Source organism: Catharus ustulatus, chromosome 5 (assembly GCF_009819885.2).
Source record: "Catharus ustulatus isolate bCatUst1 chromosome 5, bCatUst1.pri.v2, whole genome shotgun sequence".
Classification (NCBI taxonomy): Eukaryota; Metazoa; Chordata; class Aves; order Passeriformes; family Turdidae; genus Catharus; species Catharus ustulatus.
The window spans coordinates 29,410,232-29,437,605 of record NC_046225.1 but is presented as its reverse complement, the minus strand read 5'-3'; the positions used below and the strand labels follow the sequence as shown (position 1 = coordinate 29,437,605).

The 27,374-nt window shown below is 45.8% G+C and overlaps 1 protein-coding gene across 2 annotated transcripts; it reads left to right on the top strand.

Moving 5' to 3' along the window:
- The first annotated feature begins 604 nt into the window (after positions 1-604).
- TMEM154 (transmembrane protein 154) lies at positions 605-25,736 on the top strand. 2 transcript variants are annotated; one of them, XM_033059973.1, is made up of 6 exons: positions 605-786; positions 11,226-11,534; positions 14,204-14,231; positions 15,377-15,462; positions 19,404-19,464; positions 24,226-25,736. In XM_033059973.1, exons 1-6 carry the CDS (start codon positions 657-659, stop codon positions 24,239-24,241), a joined length of 630 nt encoding a protein of 209 aa, XP_032915864.1. In that variant the 5' UTR covers positions 605-656; the 3' UTR covers positions 24,242-25,736. The 2 variants fall into 2 exon arrangements, with proteins under 2 accessions (XP_032915864.1, XP_032915863.1); XM_033059972.1 differs by lacking the exon at positions 605-786 and adding an exon at positions 4,255-4,483.
- Positions 25,737-27,374: the final 1,638 nt, after the last annotated feature.

The following is a 27,374-nucleotide window of genomic DNA, read 5'->3' as shown; positions in this document are numbered from 1 at the left end:
CTGGTGGGGAAGTCTGTCCCCTGTCATTTGCAGCCACCATCACACCAGTGTCTCAGCACCTGCTTGTAACAAAAAAGGATGTGGTTTTCTGCTTTTTCCTCTTCCTCTGCACAAACCAGCCCAGAATACTCAGTTATAGGCTCCTAGGAGAGCCAGCCATTCATCCCATTCGCTGAGGACCGCCCACTTGGGGGGCTGCCTTTTGGCAACTGTAAATGTATACAGTTCACCCCTGTGGAGAGAGTTACAGCTTGAAAACCAAGGCAGGAGGGGAGACGCTATTGAAATTTTCTTGCTTAACCACCCTGGAAAGTGACATAAAACCTTCCTGCTAACATACATATATGAAGTTTTCTGTCTGATTTGTATTTGTATGATCTGTGGCCCTGTGTGTCGATGAAAATAGAAGGTAATAAAGTCAGGACTGAAAAGAGAGGAATAGAGCAGGAGCTCTCTCACCTGCAGCATAAAGGTGCTTCAGACAAGTGTGTGCCTGAAGAGCAACTTCTGGTTTTTTTCTTCTTCTTTCTTTTGCAATCATTGCTCGCTTGACAGGCCCGGACGGAATTACATCACTTCCTAAAACCCATCAAAGAGAGTCCGTCTCCTGAAGAAATGCAGCTCAAATGCTCCCTGGCAGGAAGCAGGAAATGTAGATGTTTGGGTGCAACAGGGAGCCTACTGGAGTACCCCTCAGGTGGGAGTGCTGCTGGGGCAGCATGCGGAGCCCCAGGCTCATCACCCTGCTCTCTGCCCTGGCTCTGGCTGAAGGATCTGCTGACAATGGTGAGTAAGAAAGCTTTCGCCTGCCGAGGTGGGACCACGTGTCTTGCCTGCAGCAATGGGACCAAGTTGGAGGGGAACACCCTCCAAACTGAGTACTTGGAAGAGATCTGTGGGGACTTGATCTCTGCTTTTTGCTGTGTTTACCCTCTCTGTTTTCAGTTGCTTTTTTTTTTTCAAAGTTTTGACTTTTTTTTCCCTTAGACCTATCCCTAAACCGCAGCAAATAAATCCTACAATTCCTATACTTCCTAAATTGTAGGTTTGTAGAGAACCGGAGTTTCTATGTTGGCCCATCAGGTCAGTTTCTAAGTTTAGTTATTTTTTGAACTTTTTTAAACCCCACACCCATATCATCAGTGTTTAATAGCAAAGTTAAAGGCAAAGAACTGTTTCCATTCAAAAGATGGCTGCCAATTTCTGCAGTCTCGGTGCACTGAAACTGGTCTAACAAAGGAACAACTGGTTCTGGAGACAAATATTTTGAACTCTCAGCTGCAGAACAAAGTGGTCGGCACCATGGACTTAGGTTCTGACCATCTGAAGAGAAGAATCATAAGTGGAAAAGCAGCTTGGAACAAAATGTTGAGGTGCTGGAGTGTTGCAGAGACTCTTGCCTGTTTGAATGGGTAATCGGTTCTGCTGGCATTTTTGGTAGCCAGTGACTGAACATGGCAGGCAGCTCTTGTAATGAAACCTTGCAAAGGTAATGCTTGCAAGCCTTTTGATGTCAAACAAATCCCTGTCAAAGTGCCTTGGTATGGACAAGAAATGTTTGCTGCCTCTATGTTGCTGTAGCAAGTGGCAGCTTTTCCCTACTGAAAGCGGGAGAAGAATATCGTCACTCTCAGATATCACCGGACTTCTCTTAATGTCCTAAAATGCACTGCTGAAATGAGTGTTTTAGTGTAAGTGGTTTTTCCCTGAAAAACAGTACTGTAAGCAGGGTGTAGGGCTGGGCTGCAGGCTCCTGGCATGCTGCTGAGCTGCTTCCACTTAATAGAATTGCTTAACTGCATGAGTAAGCTAAGTGAGGTATAAAATGGTTTGGGTTTGGTTGTGTTACTACAGCCCAGTTGCATTGCAGACATGTTAGGAAAATATGCTGCAAGCATTGAGTGTAGCTCAGAACCAAAGCAGTCAGAGGATCAAAAATCCTGCCACAGGCAGAGCAAAACAGAGGTCCCAGGGAAATAGAGGAGTATAATGAAGGCAATGCAAAGTGATCAGGCTCCTGCTTCTCTAGGTCGTGTGCAGGATACTGAGAGCTACTATTTCATCACCACATCCCCATAGGGGAGGGATGCCCTATCTCAGGGCCCCTCAGCTCATGGCTGGGTATGCCCCTGCCCTTCTCTGCAATGGTCATTAGGGTCTGCAGGGAGCACCAGGCAGATGTCACACACCAGGTGTGTCACACTCCCCACTTCCTACCAGTAGGAATTCCACCTTCAAATTCTGGTTGATTTTGGAATGGTTCCTCTTTGGAAGTAAGTCAGTTCTGCCACAGCCCTCCCCAAGCCCTGTCAGCTCTGACTCTATGGAGCCAATCCACAGTCATAGGGGAAAGGGAGGAGAGCACCCACCTTTGCTCCCCATACAAGGGTGGTTTTTGCTTATGCAACCAGCTACAAAATGTAACCTGGGGGCTTACCCTGACTACAAGGCTGGAATGGGGAAGTTCTGAACTTGAGCCTTGGGGTGGAAATTAAACTGGTGGGGGGAAGGTTTATATAGGGCCTATGTACCCCACAGGCACTGGTGGGTAAGGAACCCCTCCACTGAGAGCAGCCACCCAGGGAGATCCTTTGCTCTCACCCTTCCTTGCTCACAGATCAAGATGGCAGGACCTTTAAGGGAGCTTTTTCACTTTTTGCCAGACACAGTCTTCACCTTTTAAGTGGTCTACTGTCTAGAGACCATTTACAAAATAGGCAGAGTATGATTAAATCTCTCAGAACAGACGATTATAAGTCTTTATAAGTCCTGTTCCAATACCATGTCAAAACCTCATAAAAGCCTGGCCTTGCCATTTTGATTATGATTTATGGATAGTTTTCTCCCTATGATGCTACAATCACTCTAATCCAGTAGGTCTAAGAGCATTCCTGAGGTCTCAGCTCTGGGTGCTGGCGTTCTCCCAGCTCCATACTGAGGGGATGTTGGGATATGCACCAGTTCCCTTCCCCTTGCTTTAATGCATGAGGAAGCCCTACAGGTAACAGTGTAGGGCATCATCTCTACTGTAGGGGATGGTACTCACTGCTCAGCCTTGCAGTAGCCCTGAGTACCTACCTATGTGTGTGTGGTAACCCTAGTAACAAGCATTATAGAAACACACTCTGACTCTTGAGTCATTTCCCAGGCTAGGCCATCTCCCACTGTGTTCAGTGAAATGCATGGGAAATTGCAGCGTACATGCTCTGGCATGGGGACCAAGAAAATGTGTGAGGGAGAGGAACAATAAAACATGTAAGATCGCCAAGTGGAAGAGCTGGGGGGCATTGCAGGTATTGCTTTATTTTGTCTGTCTCTGTGCTATTGTTTTAAACTGTCATTCAAAGAAACACTGCTATCAAAGATCCAGATATTCAGCAGCTTGTACCATGAGCACAGGCAGAGGCGTCTTTTAGGTTTCCTCACCTGCAAAGCCAAGGTCTCTAAGGGAGCTATAGTTTTGACCCATCCCCGCCTTGAGTAATGAACTGAGAATGGGTTTGAACCTGTTACAATCACCTGTTAAAATTTTCTAGCAAAGCAATAATGCAAAAAATTTGGATTTGCTACATTTTCTCTTTCCAAATCACAGTGCCCTAAAAAGCAGATACATAATCCTTTATACTGAACACATCCACTCCTCCTATGTATCTACTATCATTCCTCCATTTTAGCCACACACATAAACATTCACTATTTTATTCAACTGCTTCAGGGACATTTCAGAAAATCTCTCATCTACACCACCAAGACTGCATACTAATTTTCGGTCAGTAACACCAGTCTCTTTTCCCTCAAGAGATTTTATTAAAGCTGGAAAGCTTCTGGAGCTTTTTAACCTTTAATTTCAGGGTCCTTCTGAGAGCAAGGAGCACTAAGAGATTTGCATCACAATGAAGTCACACAGGTGTCACAGATGCAGAGCTAGAAGGCCATCAGATTAAGTAGAAGCAACTAAACACATAAATTGGTCTGGAAAACCTTTAGTACTGGGGGGAGTAATGAGGCTACAGGTTCACAGTTTGACTCTAAGATGTGTGACTGAATTTGCAACACCTCCTGTTAATGCATCACTTCAGCTGGATAGAAATACTGTGAGAAAAAGCAGTTTCCCTCTGGTATAGAAGAGCTTAAACAGTTGTTCCTTCTTTCAGGTTATACTTAGATAATGCTTTCTAAGTGTATCGTTTTAATAGGATCTTGTCTACAGATTAGCCACCCTGAAATGCTTGTGCTCCCTCATCAGAAGCGTGTATGCTCCTAACAGCTAGCCTGCAGGCTTTTAAGGATTCTGCTTCCAGCCAGACTGACAGGCGAGACCTGCCACAACATGCAGCCAAGCAAGCCCTGGCCATGACAAGGAATAGCCCTTCTTACAGTAACCTGAAATGTGGAGAGAGGAACAGTGCAGGGATGAGCCAAGCAATACATGAGAGGATCATACAGACCACGTGGAGTGGCATGACTACAGCACACATTCTGTGTGGAGCAGAATGATATAGGATATGACTACTTTACTCCAACTTTATATCTCACAAGCCTTCCTTCCACGCATTTTTCTAGCTTATGGGAAAGTTTGGAGAAATAACATTTTTCCTTTCAAACTAGTAAGCCTGGCTATCTCACTGACATAGCTCTTTCCTTTTCTCTATCTCATTGCTTTTTCTTCTGTCAGTAGGCCCTATAGTGTAATTTGAAAACTTCCCTTGAGAGAACGCAGTCCTTGAGTCTGATGGCAAGGCCACAGAGAGACTGATGATTCTACAACAAAACTAAATGTGCTGACTGCTAGCTATTTTCCGTTGCTATTTTCCTTTGCTTCACATCCAAGTGAATTCAGAAATCTGTATGCCTGCTTACTTCATCAGGAAGCCCATATCACTACCTCTGAGTTCCGCAGCACAAACCTGAGGTAGAAATGCTGCAAAAACAGAAATGTTGTTTGTTTGATTGAGACATGATTTTCTGGACTCCAGTCTGTAAAACCGCTTGGTATATTAAACTACCTCTGTCTCCATAAAAAGCAGGTTTGAGAGCACCTCCAAAACTCAAGCAAAGTCTATTAGTAATCCAAGCATATTTTTAAAGTAAAAAACATTGAGTAATACCTTATATCATGGTATCTGTGTACAGCTTTTTCATAATTTGTAAGAACTGTTAACCTTTTATGAGATGCTGCTAGTGTTTGCTCAAGTATTTTGGTCCCCTGAGTTCTAGCTTCTCTAATACCTCAATTGTGGAACCCTGAGAACTTCCTGACTTCCAGCTCCAGCTTCTTAGCTTCCAGTTCCTGCTGTGCCCACCTTCCCATCATGATTGGATGCAGCTGTATGCCAGCCCCTCTCCCTTCTCCTCTTGAAAGCATGGAAAGTGGCAATGCAGTCTGGGATGAAGCTGTGTTATGTTCCCATCCACTTCCCTTAACACCAGAAGAAGTCACCAGCATCCACGCCCCAGGTGGTCCAGACAAAGGTGAAGCCCATGTGGTTGTATGCACATTTGCTCCTTGGACAAGATGTGCAGAGGGATGAGTATGAATGTTGGAATGTAGTCAACAGCATGAGGCTGAGCTCAACAAGAGAAAGGGCACAGGCTTTGTAAAGCCAAGGAGATATCTATATGGTCACATGTGACTTGCTCTTTGTTACACTCCACTGGCCTTGCTTTTCCATCCTGAATGTCATGCTGCATTGTAAGATTCTCATTTGCAGGGAGCTAGTAGATGTCTGCAAGATGAAACCACAGCACAGCTGACAAGACAGTTCATGGTATGAATTACCACAGCAAATCTGGTGTGGAGAAAATGTTTGAACAGCACTTCACAAAATCTCCAACTTTCAGATGTTCTTCTGCCCTGGTCCAAACCTTGTAATGTCCAGTTTTCATTCACCCTACAAAACAGCCACCCCGACCAACTGCAACACAGCCCACTTGCTATTTTGATCACTTTAAATTAAAACACTATGAAAAAGAACAACTATCTTGAGGTCAACCACATGTGTGTCACGTGGCCTAGGTGGGTGGCTGTAGCAGGCGCTACAGCTGCATTGGGAGGCTGAGCCTGACTCTCCCTGCTGGACTGGAGGCACAAATCCTTCCCTGATGCAAGCCACTAGGCCAAGCCAGGTGCAGGTTGTGCTTTCCTACTGTGTGAAAAGAGTGCTCTGTGGATGGCCTGAGAGTGAGAACAACTGCTGGGTGATAGGTGAGGCAACCCTTGAGGATGAGCTCTGTTTGTGAGAGGTAACAGGGGAGCAGGATGTGTTGAGGCAGCAGGTAAATTGCAGGAAATAAGAGCAATATCCTTGCAAGAACATTGTGCAATTGGCTGCCCTTCTGCTGAAAAATGTATTTAATTCACTCACAGAAAAGATCTCTGTAAGAGGAAGTGATGTTTCCAGAGAGATGCTGTTTTGTCCCTGGAATTATGCAAAGTGAAAAAAATATGTGGCAGCAAGGTCACTCCTTGTGATTTACCATTTCCTTTGCTTAGAGACTAACAAAGGTAATTTCATTTCACACAGAGACAAATTATTTGAAGTCTGCTTCATAGTTCAAAACCAGGCAAAGAGGCAGAGATACTGGAAAAATCTCTCTTGGAAATCAAGCACAGCATACTCTGCAGCTGAAAGTTTATCACTGAAGTTAATGAAGTGTGACTGCTTTGCTTTAAAGTCATGCCATGCTTTGAAAAATCCATTTTAGCTCTACAAATAAATGAAAAGTAAGGTATTTTCTCCACAACCTTTCCCTATTTTAAGCAACAGGCTTGTCCCTCTCAGTATATCAAATGTGGCAGGTAATGGGTTTCAAGGGCAATGTCTAGAGGAAGAAAATGAGGCAAGGTCACTGAAGAGGTTCAGTGAAGCTGCGGTGGGCCATCAGTTCTGCCTGTAGCATAGTCCATCATGCCACACTCTGCAGCACAGACATCTCTCATGCTGCTGCGCCTCTCTGCACAACAGCAATTGAAATTGAGTGGCTGCAGATCCTGGGAACTACAAACTGCCTTGGAAAAGAAAAGTCAAATGGCCAAATTACAGTAATTTCACGAATACAAGCTGCACGGGCTATAAGCCACATCTCCGGGTGTTGGCAAACATTTCGTTCTTTGTCCATAAATTAGCCACACCCAATTATCCAATTATAAGCCGCTCTGTTGTTCACAGCGAGGACCTGCGTGCAACAAAGTTGCCAAATAGTAACAGAATTGCAGGATCGGGGGTTTACTGGCTCGGCTTGGGCCGTGAGGGCTCGGGGCGGGGCCAGGTGGCCCGCTTGGGGCCAGCTGCCACCTCTGGGCTCACTCACCCTGGCCCGGCGCTGCCCCGTGGTGGCAGGGGGGGCACGGAGCCCACCAGCACCCACGGCGGCAGCGGCAGGAGGGGAAGGAACGCCCCCGTTCCCGCAGCGGCAGGCAGGAGGGAGCTCCCTGACTCCCTCTCGAGCCGCGGGGCTGGCAGCACGGAGCCCCCTGCCTCCCTCCCAAGCCGCAGGGCTGGCAGCACGGAGCCCCTGCCTCCCTCCCGAGCCACGGGGCTGGCAGCATGGAGCCCCTGCCTCCCCCAGGCTGCAGGAGAGGAGGGAAGGAGGGAGCTCCCCTGCCTCCCTCCCCCTCCTGCGCTGCCAGCAGGCATCCCGGCCCCACCCGCTGCGCAACAGAGTAACCAATTTGTAACAATCGTGTAAACCCGGGTTTTACTGGCCGGTGCTCGGCTCAGTACCTCGGTTTGCTCTTTTGTGGTTGGAAATGTCAGAAAATTATTCACATATTAGCCGCCCCGAATGTAAGCCGCATTTGCGGTGTGGGAGCAAAATTTTAGTCAAAATGGTGCGGCTTGTAATCATGAAATTACTGTAATAAGGGAGAGGAGCTCTCCTTCCTGTCTTCTGTGATAAGATTAAGACAGCCAGCAGATCACAGGAAGGGGTGGAGCAGCATGCACCTAAGGGGGTCGTTACCTACAAGGGAGGCAGAGATAATGTTTTTTCTTGACTGAAATACTAAATACAGAAGAGACAGAAAGACTATTGTTACAAAGTGCTTTTCCACAATAGAGCTATCATTTTCATTGTCCTATTGTGGTGCAGGAGTCTGGTGACCTTCACAGTATTCATTAAGCATTCAAATTCTTTTTAGGAAAGTTTTTAGGAAAAGATGAAATAATAGGATGCCTGTGTGATATGTGCAGCATAAAAATCTAGATAAAACACTGCTGTCACACTCCAATAATTTTATTAATCTGAAACTGTGTTTCCTTGAATACAGTCTCATTAAATACTCATCTCCTCTGAGACAAATCTGATGGGAGAGGAGATGCTGCAGAGTGGATTAAGCAAGAGACAGCGCTCTAATCCCAGTTTTTCTCTCTCACTTGGCATCCCTGGGAAGAACAGCATTCCTGTCCTCCTGATTTCTCATTTGTAAAATGGACATGATAACTGCTCATCTCTCAGGGCCATTATGAAGATTTATGTGTTTACAAAAGCATTTAAAATGCTAAGTACAGTAATTTCATGCGTATAAGGCGCACCCTTTTGACTAAAATTTTGGTCCGAACCTGAAATGTGCCTTATACTCTGGAGCGCCTTATACATAGAAAAAGTTCGGAAATTTGCCAACCTGGAAGTGCAAGCCCGCAACAGCCCCGAGCCGAGCTGAGCCTGCCCAGTGCTGAGCAGCAGCGCTAAGCGGTGGCGGTGCCCAGCCCTGCCAAGCGGCAGAGCCACTCGGCCCTGCTGAGCTGCAGCACCGAGCTGAGCTGAGCCTGCGGCAGCCCCAAGTGGGGCCGAGCCCACCCGGTCCAAAGCTGAGCCAGTAAACCCTGCAATCAAGCGATTCCACTACAAATTCATTACTTTGTTGCGCACGGATCCTTGCTGCAAAAAAAAAAAAAAAAAAGTGCGCCTTATACGCCGGTGTGCCTTATACTCGTGAAATTATTATATTTTTGGTTCCAGTCCTGTGAGATGGTCCACTGAGGTGCTGAAAACCTTAAGCTCTTACTAACTCTAGTGGAAACTCTGACTGCTCAGCACTTCACAAGAACAAGGAGAATCATTTACAGTAATTTCACGACCAAAAGGCGCGCCGGACTATAAGGCGCACCCCCCAGGAGTCGGCAAAATTCGCAACTTTGTAGATCAGATAAGGCGAACCGGACTATAGGGCGCACTTTTTTTTGCAGAGAGGCTCCACCCCCAGCTGCCTCTGCACGGTTGCTGGACGAGGTCCCACCTCAACCCGGCAGCCATGGGCCGTCAGGCCCGCCTGTACCCGGCAGGGGCGGTGCCATGGGCCCCCAGGCCCGCCTGTATCCGGTAAGGCCAGGGCATGGCCGCCACCCCTCTGTGCTGCCTCACCGGGGCCAGGCTGTGGCCACCGCCCCTCCGTGCCTCCTCCACGGGGCCGGGGGGTGCCTGTAGAGGGGCCATCCCGCCTCCACGGGGCAAGGGGGTGCCTGTGTAGGGGCCATGCCGCCTCCACGGGGCCAGGGGGTGCCTGTAGAGGGGCCGTGCCACCTCCACGGGGCCAGGGGGTGCCTGTGTAGGGGCCGTGCCGCCTCCACAGGGCCAGGGCGTGCCTCTGGAGGGGCAGCTCTGCCTCCACGGGGCCGGAGGGTGCCTGTGTAGGGGCTGTGCCGCCTCCACAGGGCCAGGGTGTGCCTCTGGAGGGGCAGCTCTGCCTCCACGGGGCCGGAGGGTGTCTGTAGAGGGGCCGTGCTGCCTCCACAGGGCCGGGGGGTGCCTGTGTAGGGGCTGCTCCGCCTCCGCGGGACCAGGGCGTGCCTCTGGAGGGGCAGCTCTGCCTCCACGGGGTCACGGCGTGCCTCTGGAGGGGCTGCTCCGCCTCCACAGGGCCGGGGTGTGCCTCTGGAGGGGCGGCTCTGCCTCCACGTGGCCGGGGCATGCCTCTGGAGGGGCGGCTCTGCCTCCACGGGGCCGGGGCGTGCCTGCTGCCACTCCGCCCCGCCTCCACCTGGCAGCCATGGCCCTGCCAGCTCCCCTCGTGGCTCGCAGCTCTCACTTCCGGGTAGGCAAATTTTTTGAACTTTGTCCATCAGATAAGTCGCACCGGACTATAAGGCGCACTTCCAGGTTCCGGGGAAAATTTTAGTCAAAAGGGTGTGCCTTATAGTCGTGAAATTACTGTAATTGCAAAAGTCAAGAAATCCCATCCTGCTTTATTTAATAAAATGAGATGTGCACTATGCTGGTATTGTATCTGAAAGGGCAGATAACATAAAAATCTCCCATAATTTAATTTCCAATGTCAAGAAAATTATTGAAGGCTTTGCTATTTTAATTTATCTAAAGACTGATTCTTGCACCTTTGGCTACAACATGATTTTGGCATCATGTATAGAATACAGTATCAGCTGAGAATCTGCCATACTTCTTTCAAGCTTTTCATGACAATCTCGTTTCTTACCTAAACACACCAAAAGCGCTTGTTTCACTGTTACTGGCAGACCATTTTAGCCACTTTTCTTGCAAAATGCATGATAAATGAAACCAGAACTGAGATCGAAGTTCAAAACCCCCAGTCTTAGAATTACAGGGAATATGCAACTCTGATGCTTTGCCACACTCTCCTTCAGCCAGCCTGTAGAATCAGTCAGAGGAACAGTTAATTGGACATGTATGCAGTAAGGTCTCCATGTCAGCAGCTTTCACATCCTTCAGACTTCTTTTCACCAATTCTGTTTTTCACAGTGAGACAAATTTAACAAATTTGAGAAATGCACAGAAACAGGGAGAGGAGTGAACCAAAGGAACTGGTGAACCAGGGATAATGGTCTCTGTGAAGGCAGTACTTAACTCTTTGGGTAAGAGGAAGGACATATGTGTCAAGGCAAAGAAGCAAAACAGGATGGTGTGGTTTATGAGAAGCAGAATAATTTCACATGCGAGCAAGACTGGATGCCAATCTGCAGGAAAAGAAGTCTGTGCAAGGCAGCTGTATGCAGATAGATGACACATGCTGTTGTGTCTCAGTAAAAGTCAGCTGAAGAACATGATCATGACTGGTAAGATTTTGTGACCAAGTTGAGATCTAGTTTTATATCCGATGCCCAAGACTTCCAATCTGTGTGTATGGGGTATCTGCTGGGGTTTTTAATACATCAGATGGGAAGTAAATACTAAAGCTTTGCACTGTGACTCACTGATAATAATACTAATGAAACTCCTAAAATGTTAAGTTGTCCTCATATATTTGACAGACCCTGGAAATTATGGATCAGGAGATGGATTGATGATAATACCCACTTTCACAGCAACACACCTTCCAGCTACGGGTCCTTCGACTGTGGATGACCATGAGCCAGTACTTGTAACTTCAAGCACTACTGAAAGCAGCTTTGAAACCCAGAGTTCTCCAAGTACTGAACTGAATGCTGTGAATGATGAGGACAGCCTAGAAGCAGAACAGCCTATCTTGATATATATTGTCCCTGTGGCACTGCTTGTCCTGCTGATTTTGATGATCACATTTTTTGTTATGCATCATAAAACGAAAAAGTCCAAGCAAGGTAAATTTGTCTTCTTGTGCATCAAAAGGCTATTTCTAGGATGTGTTCAACCATAACATAACATAACATAACATAACATAACATAACATAACATATCAGTAATTTCACGATTATAAGCTGCACCATTTTGACTAAAATTTTGGTCTGAACCCGAAGTGCAGCTTATAATCAGGTGCGGCTTATATACGGACAAAGAACGAAAAGTTGCTGTTTTAGTTTGGAGGACAGGTGACTGCTGAGAAAGGCAGGAACTTCTCTTTGAAAATGGAGAATGTATACCCCCTCCCTCCAAATTATTATAATTTTGAAATCAAGGGGCTCTCAGGCAAAGATATGGGAATTAGGAATAACAGTTCTTTCTAGGGAAATGAAAATAGAAATATAGTACTACAGAAAACAAACTCCAAACCCTGACAAAGTCAGAGTACAACCTGACACCCCGTCAGGCAGGGTGTTGGTAGCAGTCCCATTAAATGGTGGCTGCAGTCCCCTTGCAGTGACAGATGTGATTCAGTTGAAGCAGTGGTCCTGTAGAAGGTGCAGTTTCCCTCCGGAGGTCCAGTGGTGATGTGGAGAAATCCGATTTCCCTCTGGAGTCCAGTGGAGAAAGGGGCTCCCTTAGTGTCCCAAAACCTCTGTTTTCATTTTGGTAAGAAATGTTGGGCTCTTCCCCTGGCTGGAGCAACTTCCAATGAGATGAAGTGATTTTATCAGTCACACAGTGGGACTCAATGGGCCATTAGCAGAAAATGGCTCGCTGGAGGACAGGTGGGTTGTGAAAAGATAAAGAACAATGTCCTGCCTGGTTTCAATGGATGGCCCACTAGCAGAATATCTGCCGTTGAGATAAGGATCACTGCCCTCACCCTCAACAGATGGTGATAGAATAGATACCTTTTATCACACTCTGTATGGTAACGTGCGGCTTATAATCAGGTGCGGCTTATGTACGGACAAAGAATGAAAAGTTGCTGGCACCCGGAAGTGCGGCTTATACTCAGTGCGGCTTATAATCGTGAAATTACTGTAACATAACATAACATAACATAACATAACATAACATAACATAACATAACATAACATAATATAACATTTTGAGGCATGGGATGTCACATTTAGGATGCCCTACTATGATTGTGGTTGCACGTTTTACAAGAGAGGAATCCTTCCCAGCCAGCAGTACCTGGTCACACACCTCTCCTTGGGCAGGAGCTACTTCTGCTTCTTGGCACCACCTGCTCATGCTGCCACACCCATGGGAGCCCTGGCACCAGTCTCTGGCTCCTGGAAATGCTGAGAATGCTCAGGGATGTAACTGTGGCTGCAAATGCTTGTTCTGTCTTTATGTTCAACACCTTTAAGTAAGGTGTTCTACTGCCCATAGTGCCCACAAGATAAAGACGCTTGGAGCTTAAATAAAATAAGAACAAGAAAAATAATTTTAAGGAACAATTATAAGAAATCCTGATTCCATAGAATGGAGGCTGCTACGAAGACATCACAGCAAATGAGCTAGGTCAGACTGCCTGGGTGCTGCGGTAGGGTGAGCAATGCTTCAGGAAGGTGCCATGATCTGTTAACAAAGGAATTGGTAACTTGGAGTGTCAAGACAAAGGAGAATAAACTGAGGAGTCATACTAAAACCACATAGTTGGTAAGTGAAATTCTGAGATGGTCATATCAGTGTCTTTACATAGTCAGAGTGCAGCTATCAACTCATCAGCCTGCAGACAACACAACACTTTCAATACAGATTTTAAGTCAAGTTTTCAGGGCATTTTTAGGTTGCATTTGCCTGATCACTGGGTTTCCCTCTAACAATCTATGAATTTGCAACCAGGCACACAGTTGCCTGCCTGATTCTGGATGATTGAAATGCAGGTACACTCTTCAGAGTGTTAGGATATGTCGTGCCTTTGAGGAACACAATCCTAGGTTCTCATGTCCTGTGCCAGCCTGGGATTTTGAGCATCATCAAGGCTGGGGCAGATGGCCCTGTGGTTCTGGGCTGGTTCTGCAGTCTGGGAATGTGCAGGAACAACTGGGAGGTATCACCCACTGGCAAGAATGAATTAAAAGTAAGGTGATTTAAAGCAGGTTTTTCAGTCACTTAATTCCTGGAGGTGAAGATATTTATCAGAATTGTGTCAGTGACACCATTTTTTCCCCCCATCTTTGTCTTGGGGTCATTAGGCTTCCCGCCCTCCTCCTGCCCCCCTCTGCCCCCTCCCCCCCCGGCTCTTCTCCCATGAGCAACTCCCAGAGTCTCCAGACAGAGCTGAATTGCCCAAGTGTAATCTGTAGCAAAATGTCCCAATGCTTCCAGTAAACAATTTTTTTTGCAGAAGTGGTTCCTTTTCAGGATACCATTTTCCTCAGCGCATCTGTTTTGCTGAAGGAACTGTTCATCTGCCTTGTCCTGCCCACTGCAACACCAATACTAGGCTTCTTCCCAGCATGGCTGAGCTAATAATGAAATGCTTTTAGATTCAAAATAATGGGTTTGTCTCAAAATTGCGAACAGGGTAAGATGTTTTGTCTTTCATCTACAATTTAGTTTTTATGCCTTTTGAAAATGCAGCCTCAAGACTTGCATGTAGTCAGGACCCTGTAAATACAATGGGTGAATATAATGCAGAGCTATGAACACCGACTTTCTTCTTTTCCAGATGAGCTGGGAAGTGAAAATGTAAAAAGGTAAATTTCATTAATGTCATTCTTTTGGAAAAAAATCTTTTACTCTAACCTTTGTCTCCTTCTCTGCCTCTTTTAATTTAGCTGTACACTAAACACCATTACTTTTTGCCATCAGTTGAACCAGAAATCTCAATAGGTAGATAAAGTGTGACTTCAGTATGTGGTTGAAGTGTAAGACTAGAGCAGAACAAGAGTTAGTAGTGACAGAGGCAAGGGCTGTCCCACAGACACCCACAGCTCTCCCTGAGCTTAGGCACCTCCTGCTTCATCAGCCACGAGAGGTACAAGGTGCCCCATGAGCAAAGGGGATCTGTTCCCAGGCTCATCACCAGCTTTTGCTATTCAGAATAAGCTCTACGTCTTGCTCCCCTGTTTTTCAAGTTTATCTCCTTACTTAAAGGTGAGGCAGAAAGGTTTGCCTGGCTGCCACAGGAGCAATGTCTTAGATGCTTAGAAAATAAGACACAAGCTGTGTGGCTCTTATCAGACTAATAACTTTCATTGTTAGATCTTATTGACCTCCTGCTTGCTCCTCAAGCTGAAAGTTCATGAATTGGCTCTACAAGAAAAAAATGAAAGGTTTTTTTGCTAAAACAATATTTTCTATTATATGACTGCAAGAATGATGAGCAAAAGGAAGCTAAGCAGAGGCATTTAAATAAATGCAGGTCTCATGACCTTTCCTTTTGAAGTCATTGCAAATATCAGTCATAGCTATGATGAAACTTTAGGCCTTCACCTTTTAACACTGGAGCAATGGTACTTCTGTCACATGTTCCAGGAGGGCAGGGACAATCTTCTTTTTTCAGTTTTGTATTTACAGCAGGTATAGTTTTCAAGAAACTGCTGTGATCCTGTGCTCTGGCATGTCTCTGGCTGCACTGAGTCCCTCTGAGTGTTATGTCTCAGCTGGCCCTACCTCTGCCCATGACTGGCATTTCATTGCTGCTCCCTCACATCAGTTCGCGGTCCCTTGGTTCACACCCATTGGGCTGACATCTCCTCAGATTACTGGTCTAGGATGGCTTTCCAGAGTGAATACATGTGTCTGGAATTATAGGAGAGTCATACAAAATCACTGTACTGTAAATTGTTTCAATTAAGCATTTTGTGTAATGCTTTTTTCCCTCCTTTCTTCTCTCAAGCCCTATTTTTGAAGAAGACACACCCTCTGTTATGGAGATAGAAATGGAAGAGCTTGATAAATGGATGAACAGCACAAACAAAAATGGTACACAGTAACGCCTCCACTCCATTGTCCCTTTCTTGCCTGCTGACACAAATCCCATGCATAGGAAATCAATGGAAGGTGTTTTGTATGCGTATCACTGCTTTTCCTACAGCATTTTTAGTTGTGCTTTTGACTCCCTCCTACGAAAATAACTGAACAAATGTCAGGGGTAGATTTTTTTCAGAGGAGTATTTTAGTTTGTGTGGGAGTTTATTTTTAATATGTGATAGAATGTCATAAATGTTTTCAGTTTCCAGTAGACATTTCTATTAAACACACTTATAGCTGTGAATGTTGTTTATATTTTTAAATACACATTTTACTGCTAAATGCTAGTTTCTTTGAAGCATCTAGCTTTTTCAGTCTCCAGAATTTCTACACTTTTGTGCTCCACATTGAGGTATTGTAGAAGAAATATGCATTTGTGCATATATGCAACTATGTCTAGTTCTGGGCCCCTCAGTTTAGGAAGGATGTGGCAATGCTTCAGCACATCCAGAGAAAGCAAGCAAGGCTGGTGAGGGGCTTGTAACACAAGTTCAGTGAGGAACGACCGAGGGAGCTGGGGTTGTTAAGCCTGGGGAAAAGGAGACTGAGGGTAACCTTATCATTCTACAGCTTCCTGAAAGGAAGTTGGGGGTTGGTCTCTTTCTCCAAGCAGTAGCTGACAGAACAACGGGGCACAGTCTTAAACTGTTCCAAGGGAAATATAGGTTAGCTATCAGGGAAAAGTTTTTTACGGAAGGAGTGATAAAGTACTGGAATGGTTTGCCTGAGGAGGTGATGGAGTCACCGTTACTGAATATGTTTGAAAAAAGACTGGATGTGGCACTCGGCGCCATGGTTTAGTTAAGGTGTTGGGGCATGGATTGGACTCAGTGATCTTGAAGGCCTCTTCCATCCTAGTGATTCTACGATTCTGTGATTTGCTTGTAGTTCAGACCACCATTTATTTAAAATTGCTAACAGGAACAATTAGAATATGCAGTAACTACCAGTAGTGGCATCTCCAGCTGCCTTCTCAATTACAATAATTTCACGATTACAAGCCGCACCTGATTATAAGCCACACGTCCGGGTGTTGGCAACATTTCGTTCTTTGTCCATATATAAGCTGCACAGGATTGTAAGCCGCACTTTCGTTCACAGTGAGGATCCCCATGCAACTTTCACAAAGTTGCCAACTAGTAACAGGATTGCGGGATAGTGGAGTTTACTGGCTCGTCTCGGGGCCGTGCGGGCTTGGCCCACTCGGGGCTGTCGATGGGGCTGAGCGAGCCAGCCTGGCGCTGCCGCTCAGCAGGGTCGCTTGGGGCCGGCTGGCCGGTGACGCTGCCGCTGCCGGGCTCACTCGCCCCTGCCTGCATCGCTGGCACCAGACGGGCTGGCTCTGGCCTGGTGCTGCTGGCCCCGCCCCCGCTGGGCAGGCTGGCCCGGCACTGCCAGCCCAGCTCCCGCCGCATTCACTTCCTCTGGCCCAGGGCCCGGTGCTGCCCGTCCAGCCCCCATCGCATCCGCTTCCCCCAGCCCGGCACTGCCTGCCTAGGCCCTGCCGCGTTCTCTTCCCCCGGCCCAGTGCTGCCCTGCTGGGGCTGGATGGGCTCGGCTTGGCTTGGGGCTGCTGCTGGCTCACACTTCTGGGTTGGCAAATTTCAGAACTTTTTTACATATATTGGCTGCTCCGGATTACAAGCCACACTTCTGGGTTCGGACCAAAACTTTAGTCAAAATGGTGCGGCTTACAATCATGAAATTACTGTACTTTTAAGTACAGTAATTTCACGAATACAAGCCGCACCAATTTGACCAAAATTTTGGTGGAAACCCGGAAGTGCGGCTAATATTCCGGGGCGGCTAATCTATTAACAAAATTCTAAAAGCTGCCAACACGGAAGTGAGAGCCCGCGGCAGCCCCAAGCCAAGCTGGAGCCCGGCCGGCCCCGGCAGAGGTGGGAAAGCCTGGCAGAGGCGGGGCCAGCAGTGTGGGGGCGGGCGGCAGAGCCTGAGCCAGCAGGGCGGGGCAGGGAGGGCGGCAGAGCCTGAGCCAGCATGGCGGGGGAGCCCGGGAGAACTGGGGCTAGCAGTGCAGGGGAGCATGGCAGAAGCAGGAAGGCCGGCGGGTGGGGCTGCCTGGCAGCGGGGGAAGCCCAGCAGAATCGGGGCCAGCAGCGTGGGGGAGCCCGGCGGTGCGGGGGCCTGCAGTGCCGGCCAGGGCGAGGAAACGCGGCGGCGGTGCAGACGGGAGGGGGCGGCCGGCGAGCCTGGTGGCGGCGGCGGCAGCCCTGCCGGCGGGGCGAGCGAAAGCGGCGCTCGCGAAAGCGTCGCTTGGCGAGCGAAAGCGCCGCTCGCGAAAGCGCCGCCGCGAGCCGCCGCCGCGAGCCGCCGCCACTCGCGAAAGCGCCGCCGCGAGCCGCCGCCGCGAGCCGCCGCCGCTCGCGAAAGCGCCGCCGCGAGCCGCTGCCGCTCGCGAAAGCGCCGCCGCGAGCCGCCGCCGCTCGCGAAAGCACCGCGGGGCGGGCGCGGCGCTCGCGAGGCGCGGCGCAGGGCGAGCGAAAGCGGCAGCGGGGCGAGCGAAAGCGGCAGCGGGGCGGGCGGCGAGCCCGGCGGCGGCAGCCCTGCCAGCCGGGCGAGCGAACGCGGCAGCGGGGCCGGCGGTGAGCCCGGCGGCGGCGGGGGCAGCCCGCCGGCCGGGCGAGCGAACGCGGCAGCGGGGCGGTGCTGACGGGAGAGGGGGGCCAGCGAGCCCGGCGGCGGCGGCGGCAGCACCACCCGGCCAGCCCCGCCGAGCCGTGGCGCTGAGCTGGGCCACCCGGCCCCGTTGGCAACCATGAGCGGGCCGAGCCTTCCTGGCCCCGCCCCGAGCCAGTAAAGCCCGCTATGCCGCGATCCTGTTACTAATTGGCCAATTTGTGAAAGCTGCGCACGGATTCTCGCGACGAACGAAAGTGCGGCTAATATTCGGGGTGCGGCTTATCTATTGACAAAGACAGCAACATTGTCGAGGCACCGGGGGTGCGGCTTATAATCCGTGCGGCTTGTATTCGTGAAACTACTGTACTTTGCATTTTCCCCCCCATTTTTCTCAGCGATGAATTTCAAGTCAAAATTTCTAAGGGGTCTGTATTGTTCTTCCAGTGTTTGCTCAAAAAATGCAGGTCTTTGGTAAGCCATGAGCTAACCATGGCCTGATTTTGAACCATGAACAGCTTTTCAATGGCTAAGAAATGCTGAAACACTGATATTTTTTTCATTCCTGATCCCTTGCCTTCTATCCAAATGGCTCATATGTCTGACCTACTATGCATGCTTTGTTTTTCAGGAGATAAAGCTCTTTGGAGCATTTGCATTAGCACAGTTCTCCACATGATGGTGTTTTGACCTTCGTGGTCTGTAAGCTCTTGTAGAAAACATGCTAAGTGGCAGTAGTGAAAGAGAGGCCTTAATTGTACTATGTGGGAAAAAAGTGGTGTAAAATATATTTTAAAATTTGTGGAGAGAAGTGAGCAGATATTTTGAACACTTTTGTGTGTGCGTGTGTATGTGTATATGTATGTGTATGTGTATGTGTATGTGTGTAAGTGGTCCCTAAACTCCAGCTCCAAATTCCCAGCTGGACTATAAAGCATAGGTGCAAATGTCAGCAGTGGAAGATTAACAAACAACTCTCCACATAGAAGTGTGTAGGAGACAGTCCTCAAAAGTAGCTCATTTGTATAGGTGTACATAAAGAACTGGAATATATACCATAAATAAATTGTGGCAAGACCTATCAAAGGGAAAGAGCTGTAAGATTTATGTTATGGGGACTGTGCAGATAAAAGGGTGCAGAAGTGCATCTGCAGATCTATATTCTAGACTGCATGATAACAGTTGATGCATTTTTAAAATAAACGTGAAACAAGTGCCAAGAGTAACTATAGTCTTGCCTTACCCTTTTCCAGGTGACTGTGAATGTTTGCCTACTGTAAGAGAAGAAGAAAAAGAATCAATCACCAACCTAAGGTCCTTTAATTCATTATATTATTTGAGGAGATATGGTCAATGTCATTCTAAAATAATCTAATTTTTTTGTATGTAATTATAGAATTATTCTTTGGTCCATATAAGTTTTAAATTTTTTATATATAGAAACTTTGACTTCAACTTATACTAAAGGCTTGACGCTCTTATTTCTAAACAGGTTTCCTATTTCTCTTCCTGTAAAACTGCACTACTAAATAACCTTACATTTATAAAGTGGTGCAAGACAGACAACCAGATGGCACAGATGGAGTTTCACTCACTGATCAGACTTTAATCACAGTTTCCCAAGGTTAATGTAAGCATTCAGCATAGCTTCCTTGGCACTCTTCACTGAAGGTACCCAGTTCCACTCTGCCACCTGGTGCCTATAGGTTCTTAGGAACCACTGCCAGATGTTTTGGCTGGAGCTGTCACCTGACAGACTTCAGCTGGAGCTGTGACCGGGACTTCCTGGTCCTCCCTTGCATAACTCCCTCAAGAGAGCTGGCACTAGTTGATAGTCCAAGCAGAGATCCCAACAGGATGCAAAACTGCAATCCCAACAGCTTGTAAGCTTAAACTCTTTCCAGCTGGTTTCCTCAGGATTTTGGCCAAAACTCCTAAACTCCTCGCAATTTTCCTTAATTAAAAATTCTGGTTCTTGTTTCCAGCTGGAAACGAGAGACTGTACCTTGCCCTTGCCTGCACCCTTGTGTTGCAGTTGCATTTTAAAGAGTAAAGCAGCTTCACAGGATGATAACAAACAAGCTATCCCATATGCGAAGAAATCCCTGGTGTGGTGGAAGCAGTGACGCAATCAGGCAAGGCCAGGAGCAGAGAGAGGACATAGGTCTTCTACTTCCAATGGCATCAGATAATTCCACTGAACATGCCTCTCTGGCAGAATTACACCTCCTGCTGCAGACTGTCATAATATTCCAATCTTCTTTTCTGAATTTTCATGATATTCCAATCCTCTTTTCTGAATTTCCTTGCTCAGGAGTGAAATAGGAATGTTAAATTACCACTGTTGCAGAGTTGGCAACTCAGTTGCTCCAAAGCTGCAGTTTCAGAGGAACCTTTGGATAAGGCTTGTCCACTACAGCCACTTGTATATAAAAGGTTTCTTTTTACACCTATTGCAAATGAAATCGTTGTTGTTTTAGTTCAGTTTTTATGGGGGGGAAAAAAAATAGCTTTAATCCTAGGTTCCAGGTGCAGGCAAGCACATTAATTTTACACTTAGCAACTGGAAAAGATCCTGGATTTGTTAGCCATCTGGGTCTTTCCTTCCTGCTGCTAAATGATAACTCAGGGGAGGGAGAATTGTTAAGAAGAGGCAGATACAGTTGTCTAAAAGTAGATTTGCTGAGCATACCACTGACTATAGCAAAGAGTATACGATGCTTCAGACATAGGCTAACACTGGCAGAAGTCACACTGTAAAAAGCTTTTTAGGCACACTATCCTTAGTATCAAGTTTAGTTTCCAAATCTTTAACAATTTATTTTAAGGAAAAAAAAATCATCATGGCTTACCAGCTTGAGCTGACATTTTATCATCCTTGCCAAAGGAGTGTTTTTGTACTGGATTTGCATTAGCCTTATCAGAAGAAGGGGGTTTTGCTCCTGGCTATCATAAGGCATCTTTGGGATACACTCTACCTCAAGCTCCCCACCTATAAAACAGAGTTATTTTGGAACACTACAGTGATGCTCAAACCTTGATACAAAAAAGCAACCCTGTTCATGTAAATATGCTTCAGTCAGAGTGAAGGCTTACACATTATTTAACCAAATTTTCTTGTGAATGGTATCTTAGAATCAGACTAGATTAGAGAAATTTATGGCCCTAAATCGTAGAAAGGCAAGCAAATGCAAATAAAAAAATAGATTTATCTGTAAAACATTCAGAGTTGCTCAGACTAGGGATATTAGTTGAATACAAAGTGCAAGTCTCAGTTTAAGATTCTGAACGACTGCTTTGTTTGGGAAAAATTCTTCTAAAATTAGGGTACAGTAATTTCACGATTATAAGCCACACCTGATGGTAAGCTGCACTTCCAGGTGTCGGCAATGTTTCGTTCTTTGTCCATATATAAACTGCACCAGATTATAAACCGCACCTTCGTTCACAGCGAAGTAACAAATTTGTAACAATCACGCTATTGCAGGTTTTACTGGCAGGTGCTCAATTCACGAGCTCAGCTCAGCACCACAGCTTGGACTTCCGGGTTGGGAAATTGCCAAACTTTGTTCAAATATTGGCTGCTCCTGAGTATAAGCTGCACTTCTGGGTTGGGACCAAAATTTTAGTCAAAATGGTGTGGCTTATAATCGTGAAATTACTGTAATTTATTTTTTAGATTTTATTGATATTTCCGTATGAGAAACATCTTGAGGCTACACTGAACAGATGTTATGTTTTCTTGCTTCACAAGGATGCTGAGGGGAAGTTTGTCAAGACCCAAATATCTTGAACTATGAACGATTTTTATATACAGTAATTTCATGATTATAAGCTGCACCATTTTGACTAAAATTTTGATCCCAACCCGGAAATGTGGCTTACACTCAGGAATGGTTAATATATGAAAAAATTGCTGAAATTTTCAAACCCAGAAGTGGAAGCCGACGTGCCGAGCTGAGCACCTGCCAGTAAAACCCGGGATTGCGCGATTGTTACAAATTGGTTACTCTGTTGCGCGCCGGGTGGAGGCGGGCTCCGTGCCGGCAGCACGGGGGAGAAGGCGGGGGGCTCCCTCCTGCTGTCCCCACGGCCCGGAGGAGAGGCAGGGGGCTCTGTGCCCGCCTCCCACCGGCACCACAGGAGCAGGCAGGGGGACTCCATGCCCGCCTGCCACCGCCGTGGGAGAGGGTGGGGGCCTCCATGCTCACCTGCCGCCGTGGGGCAGAGCCAGGTCAGGGCAAGCGAGCCTGGCGATGGCAGCAGTGGCGGCTGGTCCCAAGCGGCCCCATCGAGCAGCAGCACCGAGCTGGGCCACCTGGCCCCACTGGCAGCCCCAAGTGGGCCGAGCTCACCCGGCCCGAGCTGAGCCAGTAAACCCTGCGATCCTGTGATTCTGTTACTATTTGGCAACTTTGTTGCACACGGGTCCTCACTGCGAACGACAGTGTGGCTTATAATCAGGTGCGGCTTGTAATCGTGAAATTACTGTACTTTTGAAAACATATGAGACAAAACATTTCAATGACACTTTGACATTTTCAGAATTAAGGTTGTTCCAAAACCACTCCTTAGAGTTAGTGAATTCTTAATAAAAATTTTTTTGAAAGTTTGAAGAACAGAACTGTGCAGCAGTGAAATATTTCTATGTTGTGTTTCCCTTACCCCAAGGTTACTTCTTCAAATTTCATTTCACATGAAATTTTTGAAATATGTTTCATTTCAATGTGAAAAGATATTTCAAGTGATGGGATTTCTGGGTAAAGAAACAAATAATTGCTTCCTGTTTATTTGTAGTTGAACCTTATCAGTCCGAGATCTGCTACTTTTCCCAACCAAATTCTTAAATTAATAAATAATGTCAGAAGGAGAATTACATACAGATAAATACATGTTTTCAGAAGCTCTTTTGAGCAGGAAAAGACTAAGAAATAAAATGAAAGAAAGCTATCTTTATAGCAAAATTTGTACTCATGAGCATCAAGGCTACACATTTGTGCACAGGAGGCAAGATATGACAGCCTGGGCTCCCTGATAGGTGGAGGTCACCTGCCCTGGCCTTGTAGACTAAGTTACAAACATATGTATATATGCATTTTCAAAATTTATATACACTTTCCAAAACAAATATATTTGAATTAAAACCTCTTGCCTTTTTAACCTACTTCTAGAATCCTGATGGTGCCTGAGCATAGAATTGCAAAACCCCCCCAGATGCCCTGGGCAAAGGCTCTCATCCTGTGCATGCAGGAGGGACCAGGCAGTGTGTGTGGGAACAGCAGGCAAGAGCTGATGATCTGTGGAGCACAAGGGGGTAGAGGCCAATCTCTGCTCCAGGGACCTTGACTGTCCCAGAAAAATAAGTGCAGCCTATCCCATTCACAGCATGGGTGAGGGGTCGAGTACAAGCAATCTCCCTATGCTTTATCACCTGAGAGGTTTGGTTTGTCTTGGGTGCTGCTGGACACCCTCCTAGTCTTTCCGTTGGAAAAAGGATGAGTCCTTCTTATGAATAAATGTTTTGGATGGATGGTAAGTCAGTACAGAAAGAAGTACTGCATTCCCAGAATGTGCCTCGATTTGGCAAGAGACTTAAGAAAACATAAAATGAGTGGCCCTTTTAGCTTCAGAGGTGGTTTAAAACCCTGCTGTTATCCCTGCTGACTGAATTCAAAGCAGCCAATATAAGATATCATATTTTTTAACATTCGCATGAGCCAAACATTATTATGAGAGTGCTAGGGAGCAAGCCACTTGGGCAGAAACCAGTGGGACAAAGAGAAAATGCACCTGTTACTAAGTCAGATGTAAACCAAAAATTCCAAAGTTATCCTTAGCTGTGGAAAGAGAGCCAAGAGCAGGAGAAAGGCTCTGCTGGGCAGCCGCAAGCCATCAGACAGGAATCAGAGGAGCCCTTGCTGCCAGTATCAGTTCATCCATTGAATGAGTGACAGATTTATTTTCTGGTAACACCTCCTCATGAACTCTAGAGATACTCTTGCATGTTATTTCCTGCTGGGACAGCTAACCCAATAGTATGACACTGGTGTTTTTTTCTTTTCCACATGTACACAGTGATGGTGAATCATGAAGTCCTCAGGACAGCAAAGAACTGGCTAAAGGAATGCAGCACACAAGCTCATCACCCCCCAGATATTGGAAGAATCGCATTTAAATATAATTAATCTGCATGCCTATGCAATGTTTCTCAATTTACTTTTTCTAAACAGTGCACTGATTTGCACAGGACTGACAGAGCAGCTCTGAGGACAGACAGGAGGCGAAAAACCTCTCAAACGAATAGCCAGAAGTAACGCAGCCTACTGTGGGCACAGACTCTGTAGAGTGCTTTTTGGTTTTCAGATAAAAGGCACTGTAGAAGTGAAAAGTATTATTTTGAGACTGGCTTTCAGTTTGTTATCGTTACAGACGAGTGCCCTGGGCTAGGTCACCCCATGTAACTCTTCTCCCTGCCCAGGGCTGTTCTCTAACCATCTACTTCAGGAATATCCTACTTTAAAACATTTCTTTTGTTAAAAAAATGAGTGAGATTGAAAAATTGAACAATTCAATAGTCACATTAAATACAGATTTAGATAAGTATCTGTTATGCATAACTACTTGGTCAAGGTTTTCAGATGCAGGAGGTTTTCTGCTGCTTCTGTTTTCAAATACTGAGCCTGCAATATCTCAAAGATATGGACTTCTAAGTGTGCCCAGTAAACTTTAGTTACAATGAAAAAAAATCAGACTCCTGTGATACCTCAGGGTGGGAATATGAATGCTGTCACTGTGCCCATTGATTTTAGATAACACATCTCTTAGGGATGTAGCTTAAATATGTAACACATATGAAAGTGAATCCTTGTCTGGACAAAGCTTCTCTTGCCTTATTTAAAATAGCAGATTCATATTCTACCATACCTTATATCCTACTTATCTGTGGCAGTGTATATTGCAGCTTTTCAATTGCGATTTCAAACTAGCCAGCCTGCAAGCAGGCAGTTACCTGGGTGAGAATCCCAGCTCATCTATTGGGTCCTAAGTGCAGATGTATCACTGGTTGAAGAAACGAGTGACAGAAATAGTAACCAATCACCTGTCTGTGCCAGGGAAAACGCAACCACCCTATTTAAGGGTGGTGACAAACAACAAAGTTGCTCAAGGTTTGTTACATGGATCAAGACTGCTGGTGTCTCTGTCTCAGACCCTGCACCCCTCATGGCAGCAGCCCAACTGATGAAACAACTGTAACACCTACCCTCATATTCTATTTAAATATGTAATGCCTTCCCACTCAGTACATGTTTAATATGATCAGTTTTGTTTTTCCAGAAAATAATTCACCAATAAGTTACCGCACATAGCTTGATTAAAGAGAGAAAACAAATGTCCCAAGCCTCTGTGATGGCATCTAAGTATCACTAACAGCTGACAAATATAGAGGATGGTTCAGCTTTGTGAATAATTAAAGACGTGTCAAAATACAGAAGGAAAAAGATGTTTAAAGCAAACCATATTCCTTCATTACTGAATTTGACTTGATTAGTAATTCCCTCAAAGAATAAAATATTTCTTCACTATTCCAAAACAATTTATTGCAAATATTGGATTTAGTAAATGAGTGATGGTAAATAAATTTTCCTGTTTGGATGATTTTTAACTTTGAAAGAAGAGTTTTATGTTCATCTTTCACAACTTTTTAAAAGAAGTATTTCCACTCTTTCCTGACAATAAACCCATTATGTAGAGTATTTGTTTAAAAGAACACAGTTACAAAGGGAAGAAAAAGTGAACGACTGAAATTTAAAACATTTTTTAAAACTGAAGTAGATATTTTCCTGTAGCAGTTTTGTTAGCTACTTATTTCCAACAGACAAAGATGTTTTGCTCATGTTTCCTACAATTTTCAAAGCAGTAACCTGAAGATACCCAAAACAGAGACTGGTTTTTTGTTTTTTTGTGTGTTGTTTTTTGGTTTTTTTAATGGTACAAGATAAAAGGCTGTATTTTAAGACCATTACTAGCTGTGCGGTTGGAGGGCAGTCAGTGGGACCCAGCAGTTTGCAACACCATTGTCCAGCAGTGACTCACCACACCATGCTCCAGTCCACACAGCTCTCCATGTCCAATAGCTGCTGCCTTCTCCCTGGAGAGAGTTGAAGCACAACTGGATGTGAAGAATAGGAGTCCTTGCCTTTCTTTTTTTATTTTATTTTATTTTTTTTACTTTTAAAAATTAACCAACTCCCAAAGGTTCAGGCACACTGATGATCCATCACCCTGTCTGAGTCACACATTGGTAATATGCAATGCACTAATTCAGTTTGCTGTGGCATTTGAAAAGAGCCTGTGTTGTGCATGTTGATGGTTTGAGGTTAATGTTAAATCTAGATGGTCCTTCTGCCAGATAAAATTTCCAAATAAGTTTCTCAGAGATTAAATTTCACTTATGTATTTTATTTTTCAAGTTTACCTTCAGAGAATGTATTTTCTGTAAACTTATGCCATTAAGCATTAATTCTTACTCCAGTGTTCATAATTGGTCTATCTCTTTTTAAATATTCCCTTGATTTCCTTTTGATTAATTAAAATCAATTTTGCCCAGAACTAATGTCTAGGTTAGAGGTTTATATTTATTCATGTCACTTACTGTCTCTAAATTCTGGCATGCTAGAGAATTTATTTGTCTCTTCAGAAATTTTTCTTGGCATTTAAAAATACAAAACAATGCTTTGGGCATTTCCTTGGCCAATAATTTTTCTCTATCCGCTGATTTTTAGAAGTTCAAACTTAATATATGCTGTGTTGCTATTGAAAAATGTACCATTCCATCAAATCTCACCTGTCATCAGGTCCTGTTCTCCTTGTGTGTAACAGGCCAAGGGTCAAGTAATCTGCATTTCAGTATAGTTATGGATATTTCTAATAGATTCAGTACTAGACAAATACAATTTTTTGTATTTCTCTTTTCCCTGAACATTTATACATCACTGTTATTCTTTCCCTAGCTAAACTATACAGGGGATCAGTCATTCATCTGATTCCCCAGTCTAGGCCCACACTGCTCTGTTTCACCCAGCTGGTCTCCCTCTTCGATCATAACTTTCACACTGAGGTCTGCATTTGCCATGACCACTGCCCAGCATCTGCTCACTTGCTTACAGCCAAGCCTTTCTGTGAACACCAGGTTCAGGGGTGCAGTTTCACCATGGGCACTGCTT

Coding starts and splice junctions, on each gene's coding strand:
- TMEM154 (XM_033059972.1), top strand. CDS start 4,255: ATGCTCCTAACAGCTAGCCTGCAGGCTTTTAAGGATTCTGCTTCCAGC. Junction 4,484..11,225: donor GACTACAGCACACATTCTGT/GTGGAGCAGAAT, acceptor TATATTTGACAG/ACCCTGGAAATTATGGATCA. Junction 11,535..14,203: donor AACGAAAAAGTCCAAGCAAG/GTAAATTTGTCT, acceptor CTTCTTTTCCAG/ATGAGCTGGGAAGTGAAAAT.